General features: G+C 42.8%; 1 protein-coding gene across 7 annotated transcripts in view; it reads right to left on the bottom strand.

Annotated features, from left to right (window-relative positions):
- slco4a1 (solute carrier organic anion transporter family, member 4A1) overlaps window positions 1-25,312 on the bottom strand; it is a 51,722-nt gene that overhangs the window by 12,914 nt on the left and 13,496 nt on the right. For 2 of the 7 annotated variants that reach the window (XM_060064314.1, XM_060064322.1), the window contains exons 2-7: window positions 23,800-23,856; window positions 22,730-23,630; window positions 22,192-22,282; window positions 21,401-21,522; window positions 9,742-9,853; window positions 604-758 (exon numbers count right to left, since the gene is read on the bottom strand). In XM_060064314.1, the coding sequence (XP_059920297.1) occupies window positions 604-758; window positions 9,742-9,853; window positions 21,401-21,522; window positions 22,192-22,282; window positions 22,730-23,630; window positions 23,800-23,856 (1,438 nt within the window). Of the gene's footprint in view, window positions 1-603; window positions 759-9,741; window positions 9,854-21,400; window positions 21,523-22,191; window positions 22,283-22,729; window positions 23,857-25,312 lie in introns of all 7 variants that reach the window. The other 5 variants (XM_060064355.1, XM_060064327.1, XM_060064335.1 and 2 more) reach the window with 5 other exon arrangements.

Genomic DNA, 25,312 nt, shown 5'->3' with positions numbered 1-25,312 from the left:
TTAAACAATTAACAATGCGGCAAGCGGTTCACGAGTGGGTTCACGTCAGTGCGATAGCGAAGTTGAGTGTTTGATCAAAAATCCCCCGTTTCTTGGATCACTGGAGAAGGCAGGGCTGTGCACGGAGTCTAGACCTCTTTAGAATAATTTGCACACTCCCGAATGTTTGAATTTTTTTATGAAGACACCCGTATGCAAGAATAAGTTAATGTCCGAGAGTAGGTTACAAACGCGATTAACTATTTACAAGCGCAAAAACGCAAACATATTCTTTATTTTGCTGACCACCGACAAAAGCCTTGTAAGGAAAGTTCCTCTGTGTCTCTCTCGTAGATCGCACCATCTTTCAACGTCTTTGTTTAATACGACTGCATCATCTTCTCTCACATGATCAGCAGGGGGGGGGGGCAATCGTACTCAAGTACGGTACAGGTGTCAAACGGACTTGGGCACAGTACAGATGGCCTAGTGTGAGTGCGCCCTAACATTTATCTGTCTTTCTGTCGGTGTCCCTGTCTGTTTTCTTGTCTTCCTCTCTGTATGCATGTCTCTCTGTCTGTTGGTCTGTATGTCTGTCAGTCTGTCTATCTAGGGTCCCCTCACCGAACCATGTGGCGGCCTCTGAGGCGCTGAGGTTGAACTGGGACTCCAGGAACTTGGGGCCGAAGGTGGACATGCCAGCGATGAGCGTGGCCTCTGTGGCGCCGGCCAGACACAGGAACAGGAAGGGGGGGTTCTTCAAGAGCATCAACACAGACCTGGCAACAGCAGAGAGGGAGAAAGGGTAGCAACCCTAATTACAAAGCTCTACTGTAATATAATAGTCTTTGGCAAGTAGTAGACACATATAGCCAGATTTCTCTTTCTAAACTGGCGTGAGTAGTGTGACGGTCACAGGGTTGCCTTGTGTGGTGGTGGTGCTGCTTCTGGTGTGTTCTGTGTTGCAGGTTGCTGGTTGGTGGATTATCACCTAACGAGATGCAGCTCACCTGAGCAGGCTGGGCTCAGGAGCCTATAAAGCAGCCCTGATCAATACTCCTCTCTCTTCCTGGCCTGCAGCCCGATCCTTAGTTTCTGTTATGTTTGTTCACGGTATTCTTTAATAAATTCATTAAGTTCATACAAGACCATGTGTGGCCTCCCCTTCAATGGTACAACCGTTGAGCCAGGTTGTAACATATGGGGGCTCGTCCGACCAATTTGGTGAGTTTTTCCACGATGGTAAAACTTTTGATAGTTTTGACTGGTTTTTGGGGAGGCCGGTTAGCCTTGATCTTTGTTTTGGTGTTTCTATCAGTTAATTGGTGCACTAGTTAATATGTTTTGAAGCTCCTTTGTGGTTTTGTGGATCAGTAGTGCATGGCTGGGGATTGAGCTTTTGATTGGGTAATCTGCTGAGGTTAGGCTAAACAGTTGATTGTCCAGTGAGCACATGTCGGAATTTGAACTTCCCCTGTCAGGCTTCAGTTGCGTTTCCCCTTTGGGTTGCGTGAATTATTTTTGTTTTGTTTGTTTAATCCTTTTGGTAGTGCTGTGGCAACGTGGTTAGTGTCAATTGTTTTCGGACAATTGTCTCGGGAGCACGTCCGAAGGATCTTGGGGGTTGTCTGCTTGCAGGTCGCCTTTCAAACCAGCTGGTTTACAGTGCATAAATACCCACCGCAAGCTGCATGAACACTAGGGTCAGGATTATTTAGTTTTGAATAGGCAGTTAGTGGGGAAGTTCCAATTCTATTTGCATCCCAATAATCAACAGTCTTGTCATGGCTTCTGTCAGTCTTTGGAAAAGGATAAGTTAAATGCGGAGATGGAGAAAGAACATCTAAAACAGTCTTTGGAAAAGGATAAATTAAATGCGGAGATGGAGAAAGAACATCTAAAACAGTCTTTGGAAAAGGAAAAATTGGGGTTGCAACAGTACCGATTAGACCTTATTAGAGCAGGAATGATTGTGGGTAATGCCGAGGGTTCAGGATCGTCTGAAGAACCCGCTACAGCACAGGTAAAAGGGTTTGATGTGGTTCGTAATTTGCGTCTTATACCAAAGTTTAGGCTTCAGGCTTCAGTTGCGTTTCCCCTTTGGGTTGCGTGAATTATTTTTGTTTGTTTAATCCTTTTGGTAGTGCTGTGGCAACGTGGTTAGTGTCAATTGTTTTCGGACAATTGTCTCGGGAGCACGTCCGAAGGATCTTGGGGGTTGTCTGCTTGCAGGTCGCCTTTCAAACCGGCTGGTTTACAGTGCATAAATACCCACCGCAAGCTGCATGAACACTAGGGTCAGGATTATTTAGTTTTGGATAGGCAGTTAGTGGGGAAGTTCCAATTCTATTTGCATCCCAATAATCAACAGTCTTGTCATGGCTTCTGTCAGTAGTTTTGTTCAGTCTCCCACTGAGGCAATTTTGAATAGTTGCACAAAAGACCAACTTCGGAAGCTCGTGGAACATTATGGTGTTGACATTGGGGATAAAAAGTTAAAGGAGGAAATTAAAGGGGCATTGAGGGCTGCTTTAATTGAGAGTGGTGTGTTGCCAGCCACAGTGCAAAGTAATGCTGCGGTTGAGTCTGTTTCTCCTCCTGTAGGTCTAACATTTGAGCAGCAGAAGGAGCTGTTGCTGTTGACATTAAATGCAGAGATGGAGAAAGAACATCTACGACAGTCTTTGGAAAAGGATAAGTTAAATGCGGAGATGGAGAAAGAACATCTAAAACAGTCTTTGGAAAAGGATAAATTAAATGCGGAGATGGAGAAAGAACATCTAAAACAGTCTTTGGAAAAGGAAAAATTGGGGTTGCAACAGTACCGATTAGACCTTATTAGAGCAGGAATGATTGTGGGTAATGCCGAGGGTTCAGGATCGTCTGAAGAACCCGCTACAGCACAGGTAAAAGGGTTTGATGTGGTTCGTAATTTGCGTCTTATACCAAAGTTTGACGAGAAAGATCCAGACACGTTTTTTATCCTTTTTGAACGTGTAGCCGATATGAGAGGTTGGCCTGAAACTGACCGGGTTGTTATGTTACAATCAGTGTTCACCGGAGAAGCCCAGGAAGCTTATTCCGCTCTTAGTGCAGTGGAGTATCAGACCTATTCCACTGTAAGAGATGCAGTTCTTAGAGCATACGAGTTGGTGCCAGATGCTTATAGGCAACGCTTCAGGTCCTGGGAAAAGGCTGATAGACAGACAAACGTGGAGTTTGCAAGAGAGTTGTCTAAACATTTCAATAGATGGTGTTCAGCAGTAGGGGTCATTACATTTAAAGATCTCTGTGATCTCATTGTATTGGAACAGTTCAGAGATTGTCTTCCATCGGAAGTTGCCACTCATATTGATGAGCGTGGAGTGAAAACAGTTAATGAAGCAGCAATTCTGGCAGATAAATATATTATGGCTCGAAAAGGAAAGTTGGGGAGAAGCCGTATTCCAGATGTGCAGGCTAAGAACATTGGCCGCTCTGCTAAAATGTCGTGGTCGGAGTCTGCAAAGCCGAACCGTAGTTCACGTTCAGGTGGCTTTGATGATGTTTGTAATTACTGCCGTGAGCGAGGACACTGGAAAGCGGATTGCGGATTGAAGAGCAGATTTAACCGAGGAGGCAATACCTTTCCTAAACCGGCTGCCTTAAGTGTTCCAATTAGGAACCTTCCAGTTGTTTCTGATAAAGTTCTTGAGGCAGTTAAAACTGGAAATGGGAATTTTTCTGGTTTTGGAGCATTTGTCTCGGATGGATTTTTATCTGTGTCTGGTGGTAGGGATAAAGTGCCAGTAAAAATTCTACGAGATACAGGAGCAAAGGACTCGTTCATATTATCTTCTGTTGTGAAGTTTTCTCAGGACACTGACACAGGTGACTGTCTGCTAGTGCAGGGAATGGGCTTAGAAACTCTGTGTTCCTTTGCACAAAGTTAGTTTGGCTTGTGGCTTTGTGACTGGTGATGTCCACCTCGGGGTTCGTCCTGCTTTGCCACTCAGTGGAGTCCATGTTGTTCTTGGTAATGATTTAGCTGGCAATCATGGCTGGGTTGATGGTGCCCCACCTGATACATATACCCCGTTGATGAATAACCCAGCTGATTGTAAGATTGAATTCCCTGAGGTATTTACCGCTTGTGCTGTGACACGGGCAGCAAAATATTCGGAACCTCAAGATTTTGCCGTTGACAATGAAGAATTGGACTGTGGGAGGGATTTGCATGTGCCTGATTCTCTGTCTATCTCCCAGCAGGAACTTATCACTGAACAACAGGCGGATGCTTCGTTGAGTGAACTGTTTGATCAGGTGCGGCCTAGCATTGAAGCTCGGAGTGCAGCTAGTGGGTACTTTCTGCAGAATGAGGTATTGGTCCGTAAGTGGGTCCCACAGGGCATGGATGGTGTTGGTGATCCAGTTTACCAAGTAGTAACACCAACTAAGTATCGAAATAAAGTGATGCAGTGTTCTCATGACCAGACTGGGCATCTGGGAGTTAAGAAAACGTACTGTCACATTCTGCGGTATTTCTTTTGGCCTCGTCTTAAGCGTGATGTGGCAGGGTATAACAAGAGCTGTCATACTTGTCAACTTACAGGTAAACCAAATCAGACAATTAAGCCTGCCCCACTCTCTCCAATCCCTGCAGTGGTTAACCCATTTGAACACATAATAATTGACTGTGTTGGACCTTTGCCGAAGTCAAAATTTGGTTCAGAGTATTTGTTAACTGTCATGTGTCAGGTTACACGCTATCCTGCCGCCTATCCGTTGCGTACAATTACAGCCAAATCTGTAGTTAAGGCTTTAACTCAGTTCATCACAATATTCGGCATACCAAAGATTATTCAGAGCGATCAAGGGTCAAATTTTTCTTCAAATTTGTTTTCCCAAGTTCTAAAGCAACTTAACATCAAACATAGTCAAGCATCTGCATATCATGCACAAAGCCAAGGAGCTTTAGAACGCTTTCATCAAACTCTGAAGTCTTTATTGCGAGCTTATTGTACAGAGATGCAGAGGGACTGGGAGGAAGGTCTGCCATGGTTGCTTTTAGCAGCAAGGGAGGTGTGTCAAGAAAGTACTGGATTCAGTCCAAACGATTTGGTCTTTGGTCACCGAGTACGTGGTCCTTTGGCAGTGCTTCGAGATGAGTGGTACACAGAGGAACCTCCGTCCAATTTGAGAGTGTATGTAAACGGGTTCAGATACCGGCTTTACATGGCTGGCCAATTGGCAAAACGGAACTTGGAAAAAACACAGGGGAAAATGAAGCGTTTGTATGATCGATGTTCTGAGAGAAGACAGTTTAGTAAGGGTGACCAAGTGTTGGCTTTGCTACCAATTGTGGGGTCACCATTTCAAGCTAAATTTAAGGGTCCATATACTGTAGAACGTCAACTCAGTGAACTAAACTACTTAATATCCACTCCAGATCGCAGGAAAATAAACCAACTTTGCCACATAAATCTGCTGAAACCATATTATGGTCGTGAATGTCCGCAGAATGAATCTGAGGGTTCACACACTCCATCTGAAGTGAGCCCAGTGTTGTCCGCTGGTACAGTGATGCAATCAGGTTTTGGTGGGGGAGAGGAGGTGGCAGTGCCAGATGATTCTGTACTGCATGGTCGTCTGAAGAACTCTGAGGGCCCTATCTTGCATCCGGCGCAAGTGACTTAGTCACTGGCGCATGTGTCGTTGCTAGTTTACAACTGGCGCAGAGCGTTCTTTTCCCACCAGCGCCACTCGCCGGTAAATTAGGGATTGATCATGCGCCCCAAGGGGCGGTTCGGCGGAAGGAGGAGGCGTGTTCTGGCGCAAACGCTATTTTGCCGTTGCTGAATACCATTGCGCTACTGACCAGGAAATACCTGGTTTAAAGTCAGTGGCGCGTTGTTCAGATGCTATTTTAAGGGCGGATGCATAGCCTACATGCGCATGCGATGCATACGGATTGCTTGTGCACCTCGCGCATACACTTTGCTTCTCTCATCTACCTAGCCGCACATTCTTGGTAAATTATTTGGGAAAGAACAGCTGATGCAGCGGTAATAAGTTGTACTTTTAAATCAATGCATCTGCAAACACCGTACAGCAAACACATATTTTCTTGACACAGACATCGTATAGGCCTACATGCCCATAACTTTTAGGATTGATGAGTATTTGATCGTGAAAAACATTGTTTTACCGCGAGTGAGTTTTAAAAAGAATGAATGAATGCGGGCGCGCGTGTGTGCTCTGTTTAAACACACGCAAACTAAACACGTAACGCATAATACAATCAATGGCAATGTCTATTACCGCGGAGACACATGCATATTAGGATAGCATACAATACTGATAAGAAACAATGTTTATAATGTATTGCGTATTTTATTAAATAGATCAGTTACCGCATATCATATGTTATATTATTTACGTTTTCTTTGGCGAAATTTATTTGAGGACTCCCTTATTCCATGTGTGAATTAGGCCATATTATTTGGCAATAAACTGAGCCATTTGCAGTTTGAAATTCATGTGCATCTGTCTCATCGGAGACTGCAGACGCGCTGTCAAAATATCAACTCGTCCGATTCAAATGCGCTCATGGCTCTTAAAGGGGATGGGAGCTGGCACTCTCATTGGTTTGTTGGACGTTACGCCCAAACCACACCTACGGGTAATTAGGCTGCTTCAGACCAACCCTTTTGACACTTGCGCCGCGACGCAAGTGTCATTTATCCGCCTGTAAAATAGCGATAGCGCCGTAGAACCGCCCACAAAGCTACTTGCGCTTTGCGCTTTCCACTTGCGTTTCAGACCGTTAAAATAGGGCCCTGAATGTCTAAAGAATATGGATGGCTTGTTGTCTCATTTGTCTGTTGAGAAGCGAACTGAGTTAGCTGTACTGATTGCAAGCTATCCAGGGTTATTTGGAGACACGCCGTCTAGGACAAATCTGATGGAGCACGATATTGACGTTGGCGACGCTAAGCCCATCCGGCAGAGATTTTACAGAGTCTCTGAAGAGAAGAGGAAAATATTGGACCGTGAAGTAAACTACATGTTGGACAATCAAATTGCAGTACCCTCCTCTTCCAGTTGGGCATCTCCATGCGTGTTAGTTGAGAAATCCGATAAATCACCTCGATGTTGCACCGATTTTCGTAAAGTGAATACAGTGACCAAGTCTGATTCCTTTCCACTGCCTCGGATGGAGGATTGTATTGACCAGGTTGGTGCAGCAAAGTTTGTAAGCAAATTTGATTTGTTAAAAGGGTACTGGCAGGTTCCATTAACTCCAAGAGCTCGGGAAATATCTGCCTTTATTACACCGTCCGGCCTGTTCTCGAATACTGTTATGGGTTTTGGTTTGCGCAACGCACCAGCTACATTTCAACGGTTAATGAATATGGTTGTTAACAGACTTGAAGGTTGTGCGGTATATTTGGACGATGTCGTGATTTACAGTAACACCTGGGAGGATCATCTAAGTCGCATCCGGGCTTTGTTTGAACGATTTGCAAATGCGAATTTGACAGTAAACTTGGCTAAATGTGAGTTTGCAAAAGCTAGTAGTGGGCCAAGGTCATGTGCGTCCAGTTCATGCAAAGGTGACTGCTGTTGAGGAGTTCCCTGTTCCCACTACGAAAAAAGAATTGATGAGGTTCCTAGGATTGGTTGGCTATTACCACTGTTTTTGCTGTAATTTCTCGACAGTGGTGGCCTCTCTGACCGACTTGTTGAAGATCAAGTCTAAATACATCTGGTCCACCTCATGTCAGCAAGCCTTCACTGTTGTTAAAACTAGGGCCCGACCGATATTGATTTTTGAGTGCCGATGCCGATTATTTTCAGAGAAAAATTACGATTACGATTTAATCGGCCGATTAAAAAAAAAAAAAAAAAAAAAAAAAAAAAATTATATATATATATATATATATATATATATATATAAAACGTAGTTTTTGATACCTTAAATATACTTTTGACGAATATGTGAATTGAATGCAGAACCTTTGAGTGTTTTAGAATACATTTACAGTCAAAAATGAGTGTAATGTAAAATAAATAACTAACTCCCAATGTGCTGCGCTCGTGAGCAGTGACTAACACGTGCGTGCTGAGCAGTATGGTCTCACCGTTAGAGTCTACAGTATAACAAATTAACATGGCCTGGGACCTAAAGAAAAACAGGCACAACATGCTCAAACAACGCGTCTTGTGTACATTGGTGAGGTGAGCGCGCAGCTGCCTGAGCGAGCGTGCTTTCATGTTGTACGGTAAAATTCAATCTCCTCTTTTTTACTCCAGCTAAAGTTGTTAGTTAGCAAGGCGAGTAGGAGCGCAATCTGCAGGATACTAATCGCAATAACATTTATAAAAAAATAAAAAAATAAATAATCGGTTGTAATCGGCGTCTTTTTGGCCGATGCCGATTATTTTCAAAAAGGCTATAATCGGCCGATTAAATCGGCAGGCCGATAAATCGGTCGGGCCCTAGTTAAAACCCTGTTATGCTCTGCGCCAGTCCTCCTAGCTCCCAGACTGGATCAGCCATTTACACTACATGTTGATGCCAGCCATGTTGGAGCAGGTGCGGTACTCCTCCAGGCTGATGGAAAAGGTATCGAACATCCCGTTAGCTTCTATTCCGAGAAGTTCAGCGCGTACCAACTGAACTACTCAGTTATCGAAAAAGAAGCATTGGCATTAGTTCCGGCTCTGCAACATTTCAATGTGTACCTTGATTCTGGAATGCCAATTGTTGTATTCACTGACCATAACCCTCTCACCTTCTTGAATTCCTTGCAGAACCCTAATCAGAGGCTTATGCGTTGGGCTCTGTTTTTGCAGCCGTACAACCTAGACATCCGTCATATTAAGGGCACCCACAACGTCATGGCGGATGCTTTGTCCCGTGCGCCTTTGTAACTCAAAGTGAAATTGAAAGTGTGTATCCTGTTGCAGTGTACAGGAGTTTATGCCCTTTATGAATGTACGGGGTAGAACTCCTGTCTTATGGGGGGAAGTGTGACGGTCACAGGGTTGCCTTGTGTGGTGGTGGTGCTGCTTCTGGTGTGTTCTGTGTTGCAGGTTGCTGGTTGCTGGTTGATGGATTATCACCTAACGAGATGCAGCTCACCTGAGCAGGCTGGGCTCAGGAGCCTATAAAGCAGCCCTGATCAATACTCCTCTCTCTTCCTGGCCTGCAGCCCGATCCTTAGTTTCTGTTATGTTTGTTTGTTCACGGTATTCTTTAATAAATTCATTAAGTTCATACAAGACCATGTGTGGCCTCCCCTTCAATGGTACAACCGTTGAGCCAGGTTGTAACAGTAGTCATAGGAGGGATGTAGACAATCTCTGTCCATTCAGTCTAGACTGCCTTCATTTCATTCAGTCTAGACTGCCTACTTTTACTAGAATCTTAAATGTATACTATTAAAGACTAATCACGACTATTATCCAATAGTCTGGTACACCATGTTCACCACGTCTCAGCCCATGCTTGGAGATTGGGTAATGAGTTTGTAGGTGCCTACGAAGCTCTCTGGGGAACGGCCTTGGGCCTTTTGTTTAAACAGAAACTGTTTTGAATCTTCTTACATTTGAAATTCAAAACAGTTAATTCAGGAATCTGAATATTTCTCTTTTGCAAACACAAAATGTTTTTTGTTTTGATTGTATGTTTGACAATTAAATTGTAATTTTTTTCTTTGGCAATGAAGTGAGAGTGCTCTTTTTTTATCTAGGGAGCTCTCTCTGTGTTCTTCTTACCGGGGCATGTCCTTGACTGATTTACCAAACTGTGGGTCGGAGGCTGTGGCATTGCTGCCGTCTTTAATCTGGTGAGCTTCAGACACACGCATGGCTGCCAACTTCTGAGAGCCTGCAGGAAGAAAGAAACATTGAATAGTTATTTTATTTTTTTCATCTTACATTGTCCAATTTAAATCTTCTTTCATCTTGTCCTTCATGTTTCAGCAATAAATAATGGAGACTTGTCACATTTTCTGAAGAAAATGCTTGTCATTGCATGGGCCAGGTTAGTTTGGTTGCATGGGCCATATGCTAATGCTAGCAAGAATAATAAGCATCTAAAAATGTATCAAGCTTATTATCTCTTAAGAAACATAACGGTTTCTTAATTCATTCCCTATTTTAACGGTCTGAAACGCGAGTAGCCTTGTGAGCGGATCTCTGGCGCTGTTGCTATATACAGGTGGATAAATGACTCTTGCACCCGACGCATATCTAAAATGTATTGGTCAGAAACCCGTAGGTGTGTTTTTGGCGTAACGTGCAACAATCCAATGAGAGTTCCATCGCTCATCCCCTTTAAGAGCCAGCGCATTTGAACTTGACGTGTTGATATTTTGACAGCGCGTTTGTAGTCTCCACTGAGACAGATGTATGACCCAGTGTTTTCCCCAGTACTGTGTTGTTAAGGCGGCCGCCTTAACAACAATAGGGCCCTGCCTTGACTACCAATGTATATATAAATATTTTTTAATAAATATTTTTTAATTATTATGCATTAACAAAGTAGAAAACTCTCATAGGGAAAGAAAACATACTTCCATCAGGTGTAAAAAAATAAAGATCAATAATGAGAGACCAAAGAGACCCCCCCCCCCCGCTCCTTGACCACCTTGACAAAGAGATTTTCTGAGGGAAACACTGGTATGACCGCATAAATTTCAAACTTCAAATGGCTCAGTCTATGGCCAAATAATAGGCCTAATTCACAAATGGAATAGTGTTTCTTCTACAACTTCAGAAACACTGAGTCGTCGTGTAAATTTTGGTAAAGTTAATATAACAATGTATGATATGCGGTCCTGTGGCCGCAACTGTGGGACTATTTAACGATGATGATGCGGCAATACATTAACAAACATTGTTTCTAACCAGTATTGTATACATTATCGTTATCGACTTGTGTCCGTAATATGCATGTGTCCCCCCGTTAATATACATTGCATGGACTGTATTATGCGTTACGTGTTTATTTTGCGTGTGTTTAAACAGATGGGTGCACACAAGCCCGCGCCCAGCATCACCCGCATTCAATCACTCTTTTAAATACTCACTCGGGGTAAAACTATGTTTCCTTACGATGAATTACTCATCAATCCTAAAAGTTATGGGCTTGAACACGATGTCTGTGTCAAGAAAATATGGGTTTGCTTTACAGTGTTTGCAGATGCATTGTTTTAAAAGTAAAACTTCTTACCGCTGTTATCAGCGTTCTTCCTCAAATAATTGTAACCGTTATAATTTACCCTAAAACGAGATTTGGTTTTCGAAGGCTGGTAGTAGACTATTTGCTCAAGTCTATTATTATTATTATTATTATTATTATTACGCATGGCATAGCCTACTACAGTGTTCATTCATGCAACCCCTATGGATTTTTTTGTTTTTCCACAATCCACATCATCATAATATTTCAATTAGGCTAATCGTTTGCATGTTTTTGTGGTGTATAGCCTACTGGTGTGTAAGCTTATGTTACAGTTCTGACCTACCATGGTACGTCAAAATAGCCTCACCAACTGCGCTATCCGCTAGTGCACTTAGACCAGGACGTTTTTGGTAAGTGGCAGAAATGCTTTTTTCGATCTGTAAATTAGCATCATGTTTCATTTGCGCAACACGCCTCTGCTCTTCGCCGACACGCAAGTTGGTAGTGGCGCAAGTTGGCTGTGGGGGAAAATCAGCTTTACGCCTGGTGCAAACTAGCAACAATACATGTGTTGTGTAGAAAGTAAATTGCGCTGGGTGCAAGATAGGGCCCATTGTGTACCAAATGCAGGGTATTTTGTATTTACATTACTTATTTCTTTCAAGGTATTCCAAAACATTCAGCAAAATCTATTCAGATCATGTGTACTTTAGGGAAAAATGTCCAGCCTGTCAAAGAATTAGTTACAAAGTTTTCATTTCTGCATCAGGTTTGCAGTTCCACATCCATCCGTTTGTGGATCAATGACATTCACCCAGCACTGGAGATCTTCAACAGGGTCAGAGGGATGAGCACCCCTACTGGCCTTTTGCTCTGGCATACCTGTGGTTCATCTGACTGAACTCCCTGATCCTGTTGATGGAGAAGCGGCCCTTGTGGGTACTAGCAGCACATTTGTGAATACTGTAGCTCAACATGTGGGTGAAAGAGTGGATGAAAGAGCTACCAAAAAGAGCTACCAAGAGGGCGTAAGGGTAAATCACTGCCTGACTTGCGACGCCTCAGCCCAACACTTGGTACTACCGAAGAGAAGGAGAATTTCTCCCTCGATGGGGAGGAGACTATGAGCCCCCAATTTTCACCAATGGGAACACATAAGGTTCAGCCAAAGAGGGCGGGGCTAGAGGTAGAACTACTGATTCCGGAAAACCCCTCCTGTGAAAAAGAAAAAACACATGGGAGGAAACGGAGGAATGGAGGGGGTCGATGGGCCCCCTTTATAATTCATAATTAAATAGAGGGATTTTAGAAAGTCATACACATGTCATTATATTATCATGTCCCCTATGCAGTTACTCTGTATGCCATAATGTTACTTTACTATTTTAATTGTTATACTCTATAACTCTAGAGTATAACTCTAGACTATAACTCTATAAATATGTATGAATATATTGATTTAAAAAAAAATTGGAAGTCTTCTTATTACTATTTATTTTTACATGAATAGTTAGGGTAGAGTAGCATAGAGCACCAACTTTAACTAGTCTAACTAGGAAAATTGCGGACTAAATTGGGCAATAAAACTGAAAACAAGTGACCTTGATCTCCCCTATGCACTTGAGCAGTGGTTCTCAAACTTTTTACAATGAGTACCACCTTAGAAATTATTTGGCTCTCCAAGTACCACCGGAATTAAAATCAAGTGGCATAGACCTATAACTACATCGAGTTTACAAAGAAGGCATTAATATTAATAATACGATTTATTATTCACATAACTTTACTCGACATAAGCAACCAATTGTCTATAAACTGTATAAACTCATGTATTGTATTTAACTCATGTATTGTATTGAGGTAAGCTTTAGCCTCAGACTTGGTTCAGCATCCAACCTGCTTCCTTATTTAGTCTCAATGAAGGCGAGGGAAGAAAAGCCTTTCTCACACAAATGCGTGGTCGCAAATGGAATGAGAAAGCGCACAGCCTTGTCCGAAAGCGCAGGATATTTGCTGCATCCAAAAGTCCTGCAATGTCTCGCCTCTGAAGGCAGACTATCAAAAGTTCCTGCTCAAGAGCCGAGAAGTTCTCTAGGACGTCAGAAGCCTTAATGAGAAGCGGATCTCGCATCCAGGTATTACCCTGCGCAATCGCAGGGAAATATTCAGCGAACTGTTGTAGGAGAGAGTTCAGGTGCGCAATGTTGTCCCAGACTTGATCATCGAGCCTGAGGTCATTGTAAGAGAGAAAAGTCTCACATTTTTTACGATTGCATCAACTTTATAAAAAAAAACATTCATACGCCGCGTACCACTAGAGAGCGCTCGCGTACCACAGATTGAGAATGACTGCACTAGAGTAAAGCATGTGAAAGTAGACGCGTGAATTAGGCCGGGGCGATATGGCTGAAAGACATCTCACAATATAACTTGATCATATTGATCGATATTGATAACTATTAATCATTTGAATGACCTAAAAAGACTAGGAATTACCATACAGGATTTAAGCACTTCTGTGTAATATGTATATGACCTTCAACCAGTGTTTCCCAACATTGACGAGACTATGAGGCACCGCCATAGTCTAATTTCGTCCGCCATAGTGTGTATATATATATATATATATATATATATATATATATATATATAATAAATAAAAAAACTGTCCTGTGCTGCCAGTAATGGGAATTTTGCACCAAACTTGGTAACAAACTACCACATACATGGCAGCAGGAGTTGGTTGGGCTTGACGTGCCGGGGCAGCTTGTACACGACCTAAAACCTGTCTGGGCTCATGTGGTGTGAGCCTGTAATCCTTTACCGAGAAGACTCTAGGTTTTTGGGGAGAGGACTAACAAACCAACTCCACCTTCCCCCTGGCGGGGGTTTTGCACAGGGCTAGCAACCCTGCCATGTAAAAAAATCGCTTGCTACAGAAATCTTAGCCAACGAACCAAATGCGGCAAGTAGGATAGATGCACTTCAGGAAACTGATTTGATGACAGATGACAGCCAAACCCATCTGGAAGCTGGCATCTCGAGGGCGGATATCCTCAAACCGAACACTTAGAGTAGGTTGCTGGAATGTGCGAACACTCTACCAGACAGGGAAACTAGCTCAAGTCATAAAGGAGATGGAAAGCTATAATTTAGAATTAATAGGAGTGAGTGAAACAAGATGGACTGGTAGTGGAAATAGACAGTTAGCAACAGGGCACCAGATAATGTATTCTGGAAGAACAGACGACCATCATAGTAGAGGAGTAGCCATCATCACAACAAAACAGGTTCATAAATGCCTGTTGGAGTGGAAGCCCGTTAATGAACGGATAATTAAAGCCCGTTCAACTCATCATTCGCAAAGTTGACAGTCATAGTCTGCTATGCACCCACAGAGGACTCGCCGGAAGTGGAAAAAGACATCTTCTACGATAAACTGCAAGAACTAGTAGATGAAACACCTTCACACGATGTACTCCTCATCATGGGTGATCTAAATGCAAAGGTTGGATCCAAAAATGAGGGTAAAGAGAGCACCATGGGGAAGCAAGGTATGGGAGAGATAAATGACAATGGAGAGAGATTAACAGCATTATGCCAGGAAAACAGACTAGTGATAGGAGGAACAATCTTTGAACATAAAAACATCCACAAACTAACTTGGACATCCCCAGATGGTAATACCAGAAACCAGATCGATCATATAATTATCAACAACAGATGGAGAAGTAGCCTTCAGGATGTAGTGGCAAAACGAGGAGCAGATGTTGGCAGTGACCACACACTTGTCGTAGCAAAGATAAGATTAAAACTCAGAAAGACCAAGAAAATAGACCAACGGGAACCAGCTATGAATGTAGCAAAACTAAAAGATCTAGACGTGAGGAAATCCTTCCAAACCCAGGTGAAGAACAGGTTTACAGTTTTACAGAACCAGCAAGAACTAGACCTGTACAACTTCAACAAAGCTCTGCTGGAAGCTGGAGAGAAATGGCTAGGACCTAGAAAGAGAAGAAAGGAGGTCTGGATATCAGACGAAACATGGAGGAAGATTGATGAGAGAAAAGAAAAGAAGAAGAAAATCCTAACAACTAAGTCACACAGACAGAAGGCACAGCTACAGACATTATACAGTGCACTAGACAAAGAAGTAAAAAAGAGTGCTAGAGCAGACAGGAAGGCATATATTGAGAAGATCACAGAGGAAGCAGAAGCAGCTGCCTCAAAACAGGACATGGGCACACTCTACAAGCTAACAAAATCACTTACAAATAGATTTCAGGCAACGGACATTCCAATTAAAGATTCAAACGGAAAAACCATGACAAAAGAGGAAGACCAATTAAGGGGCTGGAAAGAACACTTTCAGAGGGTACTTAACAGAGATGACCCAGCAACTGAGGCAAACATCACGCCAGCAGTAGACCTTTTAGACATAGAAACGGAGCCACCAAAAGTAGAGGAGGTAAAGATTGCCATAAAGGGTTTGAAGAATGGAAAGGCCCCAGGAATAGACAGAGTCCAGGCAGAATTGCTGAAAGCGGAGGAACATCAAACAGCACTAGCCCTTACGGAAATTCTCAGGGACATCTGGACTTCAGAAGAAACACCACAATCCTGGAAAATGGGCCTCATCGTCAAATTACCGAAATAGGGAGATCTGTCAAATTGCAACAATTGGAGAGGAATCATGTTGCTACCAGTCACCAGTAAAGTCCTAAGTCGAATCATTCTAAATCGACTAAGTGACACAATTGACCATTACCTTCGAAAAGAACAGGCAGGGTTCAGAAAGGGAAGATCCTGTGCAGAACATATATTCACACTGCGACAGATAATTGAACAGAGCTATGAATGGAGGGCAACCATCTACATTAACTTCATTGACTTTGCTAAAGCATTTGACAGCATCAACAGAACAGCACTGTGGAAAATTCAAAGTCATTATGGAATTCCCAACAAAATCATCTCTATAATCAAGATGCTATACAGAGACTTTGGTGCCAAAGTTATCTGTGGATCCAATCTCACTGAAGAATTCATTATAAAAACAGGAGTCAAGCAAGGCTGTTTGCTATCCCCACTACTTTTCTCACTTTGCATAGACTGGCTTATGAAAGAAACAAAGGGAAACAACAAAAGAGGAATATCGTGGACATTCACAGAAACTCTGGAGGACATTGATTTTGCAGATGATATTGCTTTGTTAGCCCATCGCCAAAAGGACATCCAAGGCAAAACAGAAGACTTAGCAACATATGGCAAACAGATTGGGCTAAATATCAACAGTGACAAGACTAAAGTCATGAAAATAAACTCAAAATCCAACCAGCCGCTCACCATCAATAACATGAACGTGGAAGAGGTGCAGGAATTCACCTATTTAGGCAGTACAATAACAACAGATGGAGATTCAGGGGCAGATGTCCAGGACAGGATCAATAAGGCTAGGGGAGCGTTTGCAGCACTAAGAAAAATATGGAAGACTTCAAAGATCAGCATAAAGACAAAGCTGAGGATATTCAAGAGCAACGTCCTCGGGGTTCTCCTGTATGGAGCAGAATCATGGAAAGTGACACAGACCATCTGCCACAAGCTAGACGTATTCCAGACTCGAAGCCTTAGGAGGATACTGGGAATATTTTGGCCTAGGACAATCTCAAATGAAGACCTCTACAGTAGAACAGACATGAGACCCCTGTCAAATGTTATCAAAAACAGAAGGTGGATGTGGATCGGACATGTGTGCAGAATGGACCCAAGCGCTATCCCAAGGGTGGCCATGAGATGGACACCACCTGGGACAAGAAAACAAGGCAGTCCAAAAGAGACATGGAGAAGATCTGTGGAGAAGGAGATGAAACAACTGGGATGGTCCTGGGGCCAAGTGCAACATTGGGCAACAGACAGGCAGCATTGGCGTTCGTTGGTGAAGACCTTATGTGCTACCAAGCACGAAGAGGACTAACTAATATAATAAATAAATAAAATAAAAGACAAACTCATACATATCTGTTACTTTGTTTGGGTTAAACCCAGCAGTCTGTATTAAGGGCAGCTGTGTGTGTAAGAGTGTGTGTGTGTGTGTGTGTGTGTGTGTGTGTGATAGTATTAATAATAATAATAAAAAACTAGTAGTATAAAGGCTCAGCACTGTGTTTGTGTCATTTTTGTTTTCATCTTTTCCTAATTTTTTTCTGAAAACTCCTCAACCCCATTTAGTATGACCCTTTACATTGTGTCATCAACATTCATATCAGTACCAGCAGTTTGTAAGTAATTTGTCAGTAATTGATATGTCATATTTTGGTTCTCATTCAATTCACCAGATTGATGCATTTCAATGAAATCTATTCAAATTACTCCAATGTCGATAAAACAATGAAAAACTCAAGTATTAATATATATATGGAACCATGTTTGTGTAACAAACTCAGGTGCTAGATTTGGTGATGCAGTCTCTTATCAATATATATTGAACATGTTTTATATTGATATTGATCAAAAGTCTACCATGATACGATAATTTATCGTTTCATTGGCCAGGCCTAGCGTGAATGTAAAAGGGGGAATATAGACTGAATGTAGAAGGTGAATGAAGACAGTGAATGTAGGCGCTGAATGTAGACGCTGAATGTAGACGCTGAATGTAGACGCTGAATGTACAGTACAGCGTCTACGTCAGGAGAAACAAGATCAAGAACGAGGACCAAGTTGGCAGAAGATGACCTTTTGATTTTCTATTTTCTTTGATTTTTGATTTTTTTCTATTATTACTACTGATATGGCGGAGGGCAACGACCGTATAGTTGACTAGCTCGCTCTAGAAGTTTGGTCATGGTTGTCGGAGAGAAGTGGACTAGAAACCAAGACCGGACCAGAAGAGTCCCGGCCTCTCCTTTGTAGACCAGAACCATAAGGTATGGGGTCACACCACTCATGCCTAGTTGAAGGTTGCTGGTTATTCCGTCCAGAACCTGTATTTCGTGTGCTCCAGCAGGAGGGCGAAGAGGCCTCCCACTGTCAGCAGACACCGCCACTGGAGCTGCCACCATAGGAAGGGCTGGTAATAAGATATAGCCCGTCCCCTTAATCCAGTCACTATGAATAGGAACTAGTATTACCTGGTGATTGTGGATAACTGACTCCCACAGACCCAGACAGCTTTTTTTTTTCACTATGGCGGCCACTTAACACCCCCCCCCCGTCAGGATATCTCATCCTCTTGTGGTGATTGTCTCATCCCACAATGCAAGACTTCTTTCTGCCAGTCTGCTCTCTCTGTAAAGGGGGCCAAACTTTGGAACTCTCTAGCCAGTGCCACCGAGTTAAAATTAGAGTCCAAAAGTAAAGCTTTCAACAAAGGACTCAAACAGTGGCTAAAATCTACTCAACAGTGCACAGATGAATAGTTTGCTCTGTTGCCTTTTTATGTTTCGTATTGAAAATTGCTTGTATTTCGTTTATATTTGTATCCGTTTGTTATTTGAAATGCCCCATCTTTTCAAAAGCTGCCTATGGACAAGTGTTGCGAATTAGCACTTGTGCTAGAACACTTAAACAATGCATCTGGCCTGTCCAATGTAATTGCTATGTCCATATCAAATAAACACTAAATAAATAAGTAAAAAGCAGCAAGCCTCTAATGCCGCTTTTCCACCGCACATGTAGCTCGACTCGACACGACTCGACACGACACGACTCGACACGGTAGCAGCACGGGTGCTTTTCCACCGCAAATAGTACTTCCTGGACGTGGGCGGGGTCGGCTGCGCGAAAGGGCTGTGACGTATTTGTGTACGCGACGCAAACAAGGCCTACGCAACCCACACATGGACAGAACCCACATAACAACAATGGAGGACATCGATCACATTACTATTATTAGCTGGCATGTTGAAGAAGTTGGAGAAGTGGAACATGTTGGCTGCGGCGCTGCTATGGATGTTACCAGCATGGTTGCCATGTCGCTCTCGTGACTTCGTCACACTCTCTGGCCAATCAGTCGCCGGCCGTCTGCCGACGTCACCTTTTAGCATCGGCTCAGCTCGCTTGGAACCTAGAGCGAGGCGGTACTAGAAAAAGCAGCCACTTCAGGTACCAGATACCATGGTACCGCGGTGGAAACGCAAAAAATGCGAGCTGAGTCGAGTCGTGTCGAGTCGTGTCGAGCTGGTACCATGCAGTGGAAAAGCGGCATAACCATATAAATGGGGGTCGCCACACCCAAACATCCAATATATAATAATCATATTTCCAATAGGGCTGGCCCGAATTATTCGAATATTCGAATACTCGTTCGGAAAATTAGTATTCGAAGCTTAAATCAGTATTCGGAGCTTTGTTGTTTTTTTTCCACGTACCTGACGTTACCAGAGCGAGGGAGGCAAACTACAAGCGACACCAAGCAGAGAAGCACGAGAGGTGGAGGAAGAATAGATATCTTGTTTCCCTTTACTTTACAACACAACATTAGCGGGATCTCGGGAGGACAGGGAATGCTTAGCGAAATGCTAACCTTAGCTTAGTTTGTTTACGATCGCTGTACAGCGCCGCGCCAATCAACTGTGACTGGCTTGCTGCAGAGCGTGAGCGTCTTGGGAATACCCGGTCAATATAATGGATATAATATGGACACATAAGACAATCAATATTCAGTATTTGTTATGGATTTATTGTACAAATTCCCTGAAAATATGCACGTTCCACGATGAATTGAAAAGCTCCCGTAAGGGCTGAGATGGAAGAGGACAGCTGATTTGGAACGGAGCAACAGCTGTTCGCTTTCACGGGGAAAAACTAAGGAACTCCAACTTACTTAGGCCTAATAATTAACGTTCAAAAGCTATTAAATCTTCAACAAAATATGCAGATACTGTCTAAATCGGTTCCAGGGAGTATATAGGGATTATTAATGTTGTTTTTGATGGTGTGTTTTTCTGTAACGAGTATTCGAATATTCGCTCGGAAAAACCAACGAGTATTCGAAGCCTGAAAAACGGTATTCGGGCCAGCCCTAATTTCCAATCGATGAATCATTTTAATAGATTGGACGTCTGCGACGTACGAAATGGTTTGCTTTTGTGATATCCAAGCTTGTGCTTGGCGATCACAACAGCTGTGATCTGCTCTTGCCCAAGCTGGAGCGTCTGTAGTGACTGCGTGATCGCACTCGGCAACAACCGAGGTGAGCCATGCAACAGCCAGGTTTCTTCTTTACGGTTAAATTACTGCCAAACTGCTGACATGACTGTTCAACAGGTAGCTCTCATGCGCTAGCTCGCATGCGCCTAATTGGCGACTATTGTTATCATGTGAAACGCTGCGCCGATCAAATCATATTTACTTCTCCCTTCCGATATCCGATCCAGCGTAATTGGCCAACGTCGGACCGATACCGATGTCGTGGATTGGATCGGGACAGCCCTACTATTTTTATATCAAGGTGTAACAAACCTACATTTATACTTTATTTCTGCATCGTTTTGTTTTATTTTGACATGATTCTGTATTTTATTTGTGGTCATAAGGTAATCTAATTTGTTATTGCCAATCATCAGATCAGCATGCATGGTTAGGGTTAGTGATTGGTGATTGGCCCATTCCTGATTACACGCGATATATAGCGCAGAGAATTACGGAAAGAGGGGGCTTGACTCTATCCGCGCCTGTGGATGCCCTATCTTTCGGACGTCTCTTCACTCCCTCCGCTCTCGTGGACGCCTTGTTTTTGGATCGCCAACGTTCTTCACTCCCTCCCTTGTGATGCCCTATCATTCGGACGTCTATTCACTCCCTCCGCTCTCGTGGACGCCTTGTTTTTTGGATCGTTTGGACTCTCTTCACGTCCTGCCTCGTGATGCCCTATCGTTTGGACGCTCTCCGACGCTCCGTGGTCACGATTGACATTGTGTTTAGGGAAGAGGGGGAAAAATGGTGTGACTTTGTGAATAATAACATATCTTGATGCTGAAGTTGTAGATAAATATTCAAAACTCATCCATGACTGTCTGCCTTTGCTGCCATTTTGACACGTAACGAAGGTGATTAGGATTGACTCTTTTGGATGTCTGCCTATTTCCTGTATAAGTGGTGTGTGCAAACATTACGATGGAGTGCCTGAAGGTCATACCTTTTCGGGTTTCCAAAATTATCAAAATATATATATATTTTTAAATGTACGTATTGAGAACAAGAAGGAACTTGCATATTGTGTCGTTGTTCTATTTTCAGTACGACAGTTACCTGGTAGTTGTCGAGGATAGCCCAGGATAGGGAGGGCAATGATCAGAGTTGCTGCTCCTCCTGCCAGGAACCCGATCCACCAGGCCCCCACCCACAGAGGGTTCTCTGGAGTTAGCTCTGTACTACACACACACACACACACACACACACACACACACACACACACACACACACACACACACACACACACACACACACACACACACACACACACACACACACACACACACACACACACACACACACACACACACACACAGATTTATCTGACATATTCCCCTATTCCCAATGTCGTTGTATAGGTGACTACAATGACAATAAAGTCTATCTTATCTTATCTATATGGATAGTAGTGCAAAGAGTAGTGGAAAATAAGTTGAGACAAAGGTAATGACATCCAGCAAATCCTGTGCACCCATCCTTGTGAATGCTAAAATGCGCACAACCTACTACAAGGGCTTCAATGGTAAAAGCATGCTTACTAATCCGAAAAGCTTATTGAGAGCAAATTTATTTCAGAAAAATCTTGTTTTCAAATGCGACAAACGATTGGGGAACGAACAAAGTAATAAAGAATCTTGTTGTTGTGAACTCTAGCCATGATCTTCTTGCATGGATATGCATTGCATGCAGTTATTGTATATAACGTCTAGCCTACTGGAAAATTGGAGAGATACAAGTTCAGAGAAATTTATCTGATTGGTTGATTTGGCCCGTCTATCACCAACATAGGTGGTGATAGACAGATGGTTTATCCAATCAGCTAACCAATATATTTTTTTAAATCTTACGTCAGGTGTGTCTCAGTGTACATTTTGAGAAAAAAGCCACCCAGCAGATAACCTGCGGCTGGTCCCAAAATGGCTGCTGTGTAGAAGATCCCTGGGGAGAGAAGGACCACAGAAAGGAAAACAGAGGCGTGTAAGAAGAATAACATTTTCGATTTCCTACTTCCTGGTCTCATGGATCAAAGTGAGTCCATTGTTCTTGGCAGCAATGGAATAGCATTAAATACAGGTATTTACAGGAGAACAAAGTGTGTTAAAGAGCAATTGTATTTGGGTAACTGGGAGAGCAAGTAGTAGTAGTTATTTAGCATGACCAGTTAGAATGAACCCATGCACTAGGAATTCAAAGACTTTCATATTTCTGGTGTGTTGACAATACAATTAATTTCAGGGGACTAAGGATCTGACAGGACCAAGATTACGATTCAAGCAGAAAATTAGCGATTAAAGCAATGCAAAAGGCCTGTGTGTATTTATTGGGAAGTAATGGGCGAGTATATTCATTACTGATTACGTGTCATATGTAAGGTGCGAGTCTCACCTATATAAACAGGAGCATAGCTTGACTTGACATTCTCATCCAGGTATGTGACCCCTAATGTGTAGAGTGGCGTGGCCCCCATACCATGGAGAAACTGGCCCAACATAAATACAAAACGATAGTTGGAGAGCCCAGTACTCTCCTTGTTGTGGCACGGCCCGGTACGGTTGGCAGAGCACATTCCTGTGTGCTCGGGCAAGCTGACCTGGTAGGGGGGTGTGGTGAAGTGGGGTAAGGCAAACACAAGCGATCCAAGAGCCATCATGAGCACTCCCCAGCCCAGCCAGCGAGGCTTGTGGCCAGTCCCACCAAAGTAGCTGACGAATGCAAGGCACACGCATGCAGCGATGTCGTAGGAGCTAGCAATCAGGCCGGCCTGGTAGCTGCGCAGGTCAAAGCGCCTCTCGAGGGAGGTGACCACTGTGTTGATGAAGCCGTTGATGATCATGCCCTGGAGGAATGAAGCGGTGCACAGGAAGAACAGCAGCCATCGAGGGGTGTTGAAGACCTGAAGGGTCCTGTGAGTCAGGGCCCCCCAGCCACACTGCGGATCCAAGTCCTCTGAGGTGAATTTGGAGCCCATGGAGGTCTCCACACTGATGATACCGTCCACAGTTTGGATCTCCCGCTGGAGTGTGCTTGTGCCAGTGAGAATTTTTGGCCGAATGCCGCCATGATCCCGTCTGAGACTTCCAGGGCCTGACTCTATGGGGCTCACAGTCTGAGAGTCCAAAGGGCTTGGGGTGTTGTCCACTGAGCCTTGGGGGCAATCCTGCAGGTCCAAGAGCTCCTGCTTGGAGCTAAAGGATGCATCAGCATTTAGCAAAACTGGCATTGCCCCAATGAGGGTCACTGTTGAGAAGAGAGATGGGTGTTGGGAGCTAGGGTGGCACAAGCCTAACTGAGGATACAATAGAGAAGATTATTGAAAGATGAATCAGAAGATTGGCTCAAATCAGAGATATTAAATTGTTAGCTTTTTTGGGGCTTTTCTATTATATCCCGAGTTGTTCTTTGGTCTCCATGAGTTCAGTGTCAAATGCTGTTTGCTGGATCTTTTTTCTACTCACTAAACAAGAGATAGGGTTGACGGCTTCATGTTGAGGTTGCTGCTGGTTAACAATGACCTATGGTGAAAAAAGACAGACAGGGAAACAAATTAAGGACGAATACAGAGGTTTGTTTCAAATGATCACAATGAACATTTTCATGGGTCAAGTATTTTTTTACTTTGCAGGAAAGCTAAACTCATTGTAACAAAGGTTTTTTCTTTGATTCTTAATCAGGTTTATTAAGTATCTTGACTCTTTATACATACATACTCAAGCCAACCCTTTATTCTAATGCTGGGGTGGGATTATGGGATATATTTTATAACTACTAAAATCTCACAAAAAAACAGAAAACTACAAATAAAATAAAAAATGCTATCCAAACCCTCAACATATAGTATTCGTATTTATTTTATATTTTTCATGTTTTAACCAATTATACTGTATTTTATTGTTTTCTGTTTTCAATGTGATTTTATATCGATGTAAGAAAGAATCTTTATAAAGACAAGAAAAATAAAGGGTGCATGGTCTAATTATAATATTAGAACTTTATAATTATGCATTTATATTTATATAATCATATTATATGTACATGTATATGTACAAATTAACGTGTAATCAGACAATAAGCCACTCCTAGCCAAGTTGTGGGCCACCAACAAAGACATTTATGAAATTGCACCATCCAGGCCATTAACCACGCCCACTTCCACTTATTTTATCCAAATACACCTCATAACATTAAACATACATCTCTTCTAACTGCAGTGTTTCCCCCAGCACTGTGTTGTTAAGGCGACCGCCTTAACAACAATAGGGCCCCGCCTTGACTACCAATGTATATATAAAAAAAAAATATATATATATATATATTATTTCTAAATATTTTTTTAATTATTATGCATTAACAAAGTAGTACTCTTGTAGGGAAAGAAAACATACTTCCATCAGGTGTAAAAAATAAAGATCAATAATGCATCGGTAATACTGTTCACAACAATGGTCGTGCCATAAAGCTTTTTGAATTGAATTGAAACGGAGACACCCCTGCCACTAGTTCCCCATCAAAGCAGGAATGGGGAACTAGTGACCTCTTACATATAATAGGTCATGCCCAATGCCGGAAAGAGTTGATCAACTTTTCTTCGTAGCCCATATCCTGATAAACAACTGTTGAAACCGCAAGTGACACTGTCTATTAGGGGTGTGAATCTTTGGCTTCAGACGATTCGATTCGATTAACGATTCAGTAGTTGGCGATTTGATTCAAGGACAATTTTTTTTTTTTGGAACGATTCGATTCGATTCTGTAAACCACGATTCGATTCAGTAACTTTGAACCAAAACTCTATATCCGTGAAATAAACATGCAATAATGTGACACCCCTTTTTTATTATTCTTTGCGAAGCCAAAATGCTTCCGCACTTTGGATTTCAAGTTTGCTGGTGCATTAACAATCTCGCTGCCGCTCTCTGCAATGTTTGAAATGCACCAGTAGAGGGTGAGGGAGAAAAAAAACTCTTGTGG

Source organism: Gadus macrocephalus, chromosome 1, assembly GCF_031168955.1.
Source record: "Gadus macrocephalus chromosome 1, ASM3116895v1".
Lineage (NCBI taxonomy): Eukaryota > Metazoa > Chordata > Actinopteri > Gadiformes > Gadidae > Gadus > Gadus macrocephalus.
This window is presented reverse-complemented; position numbering and strand designations above follow the sequence as displayed.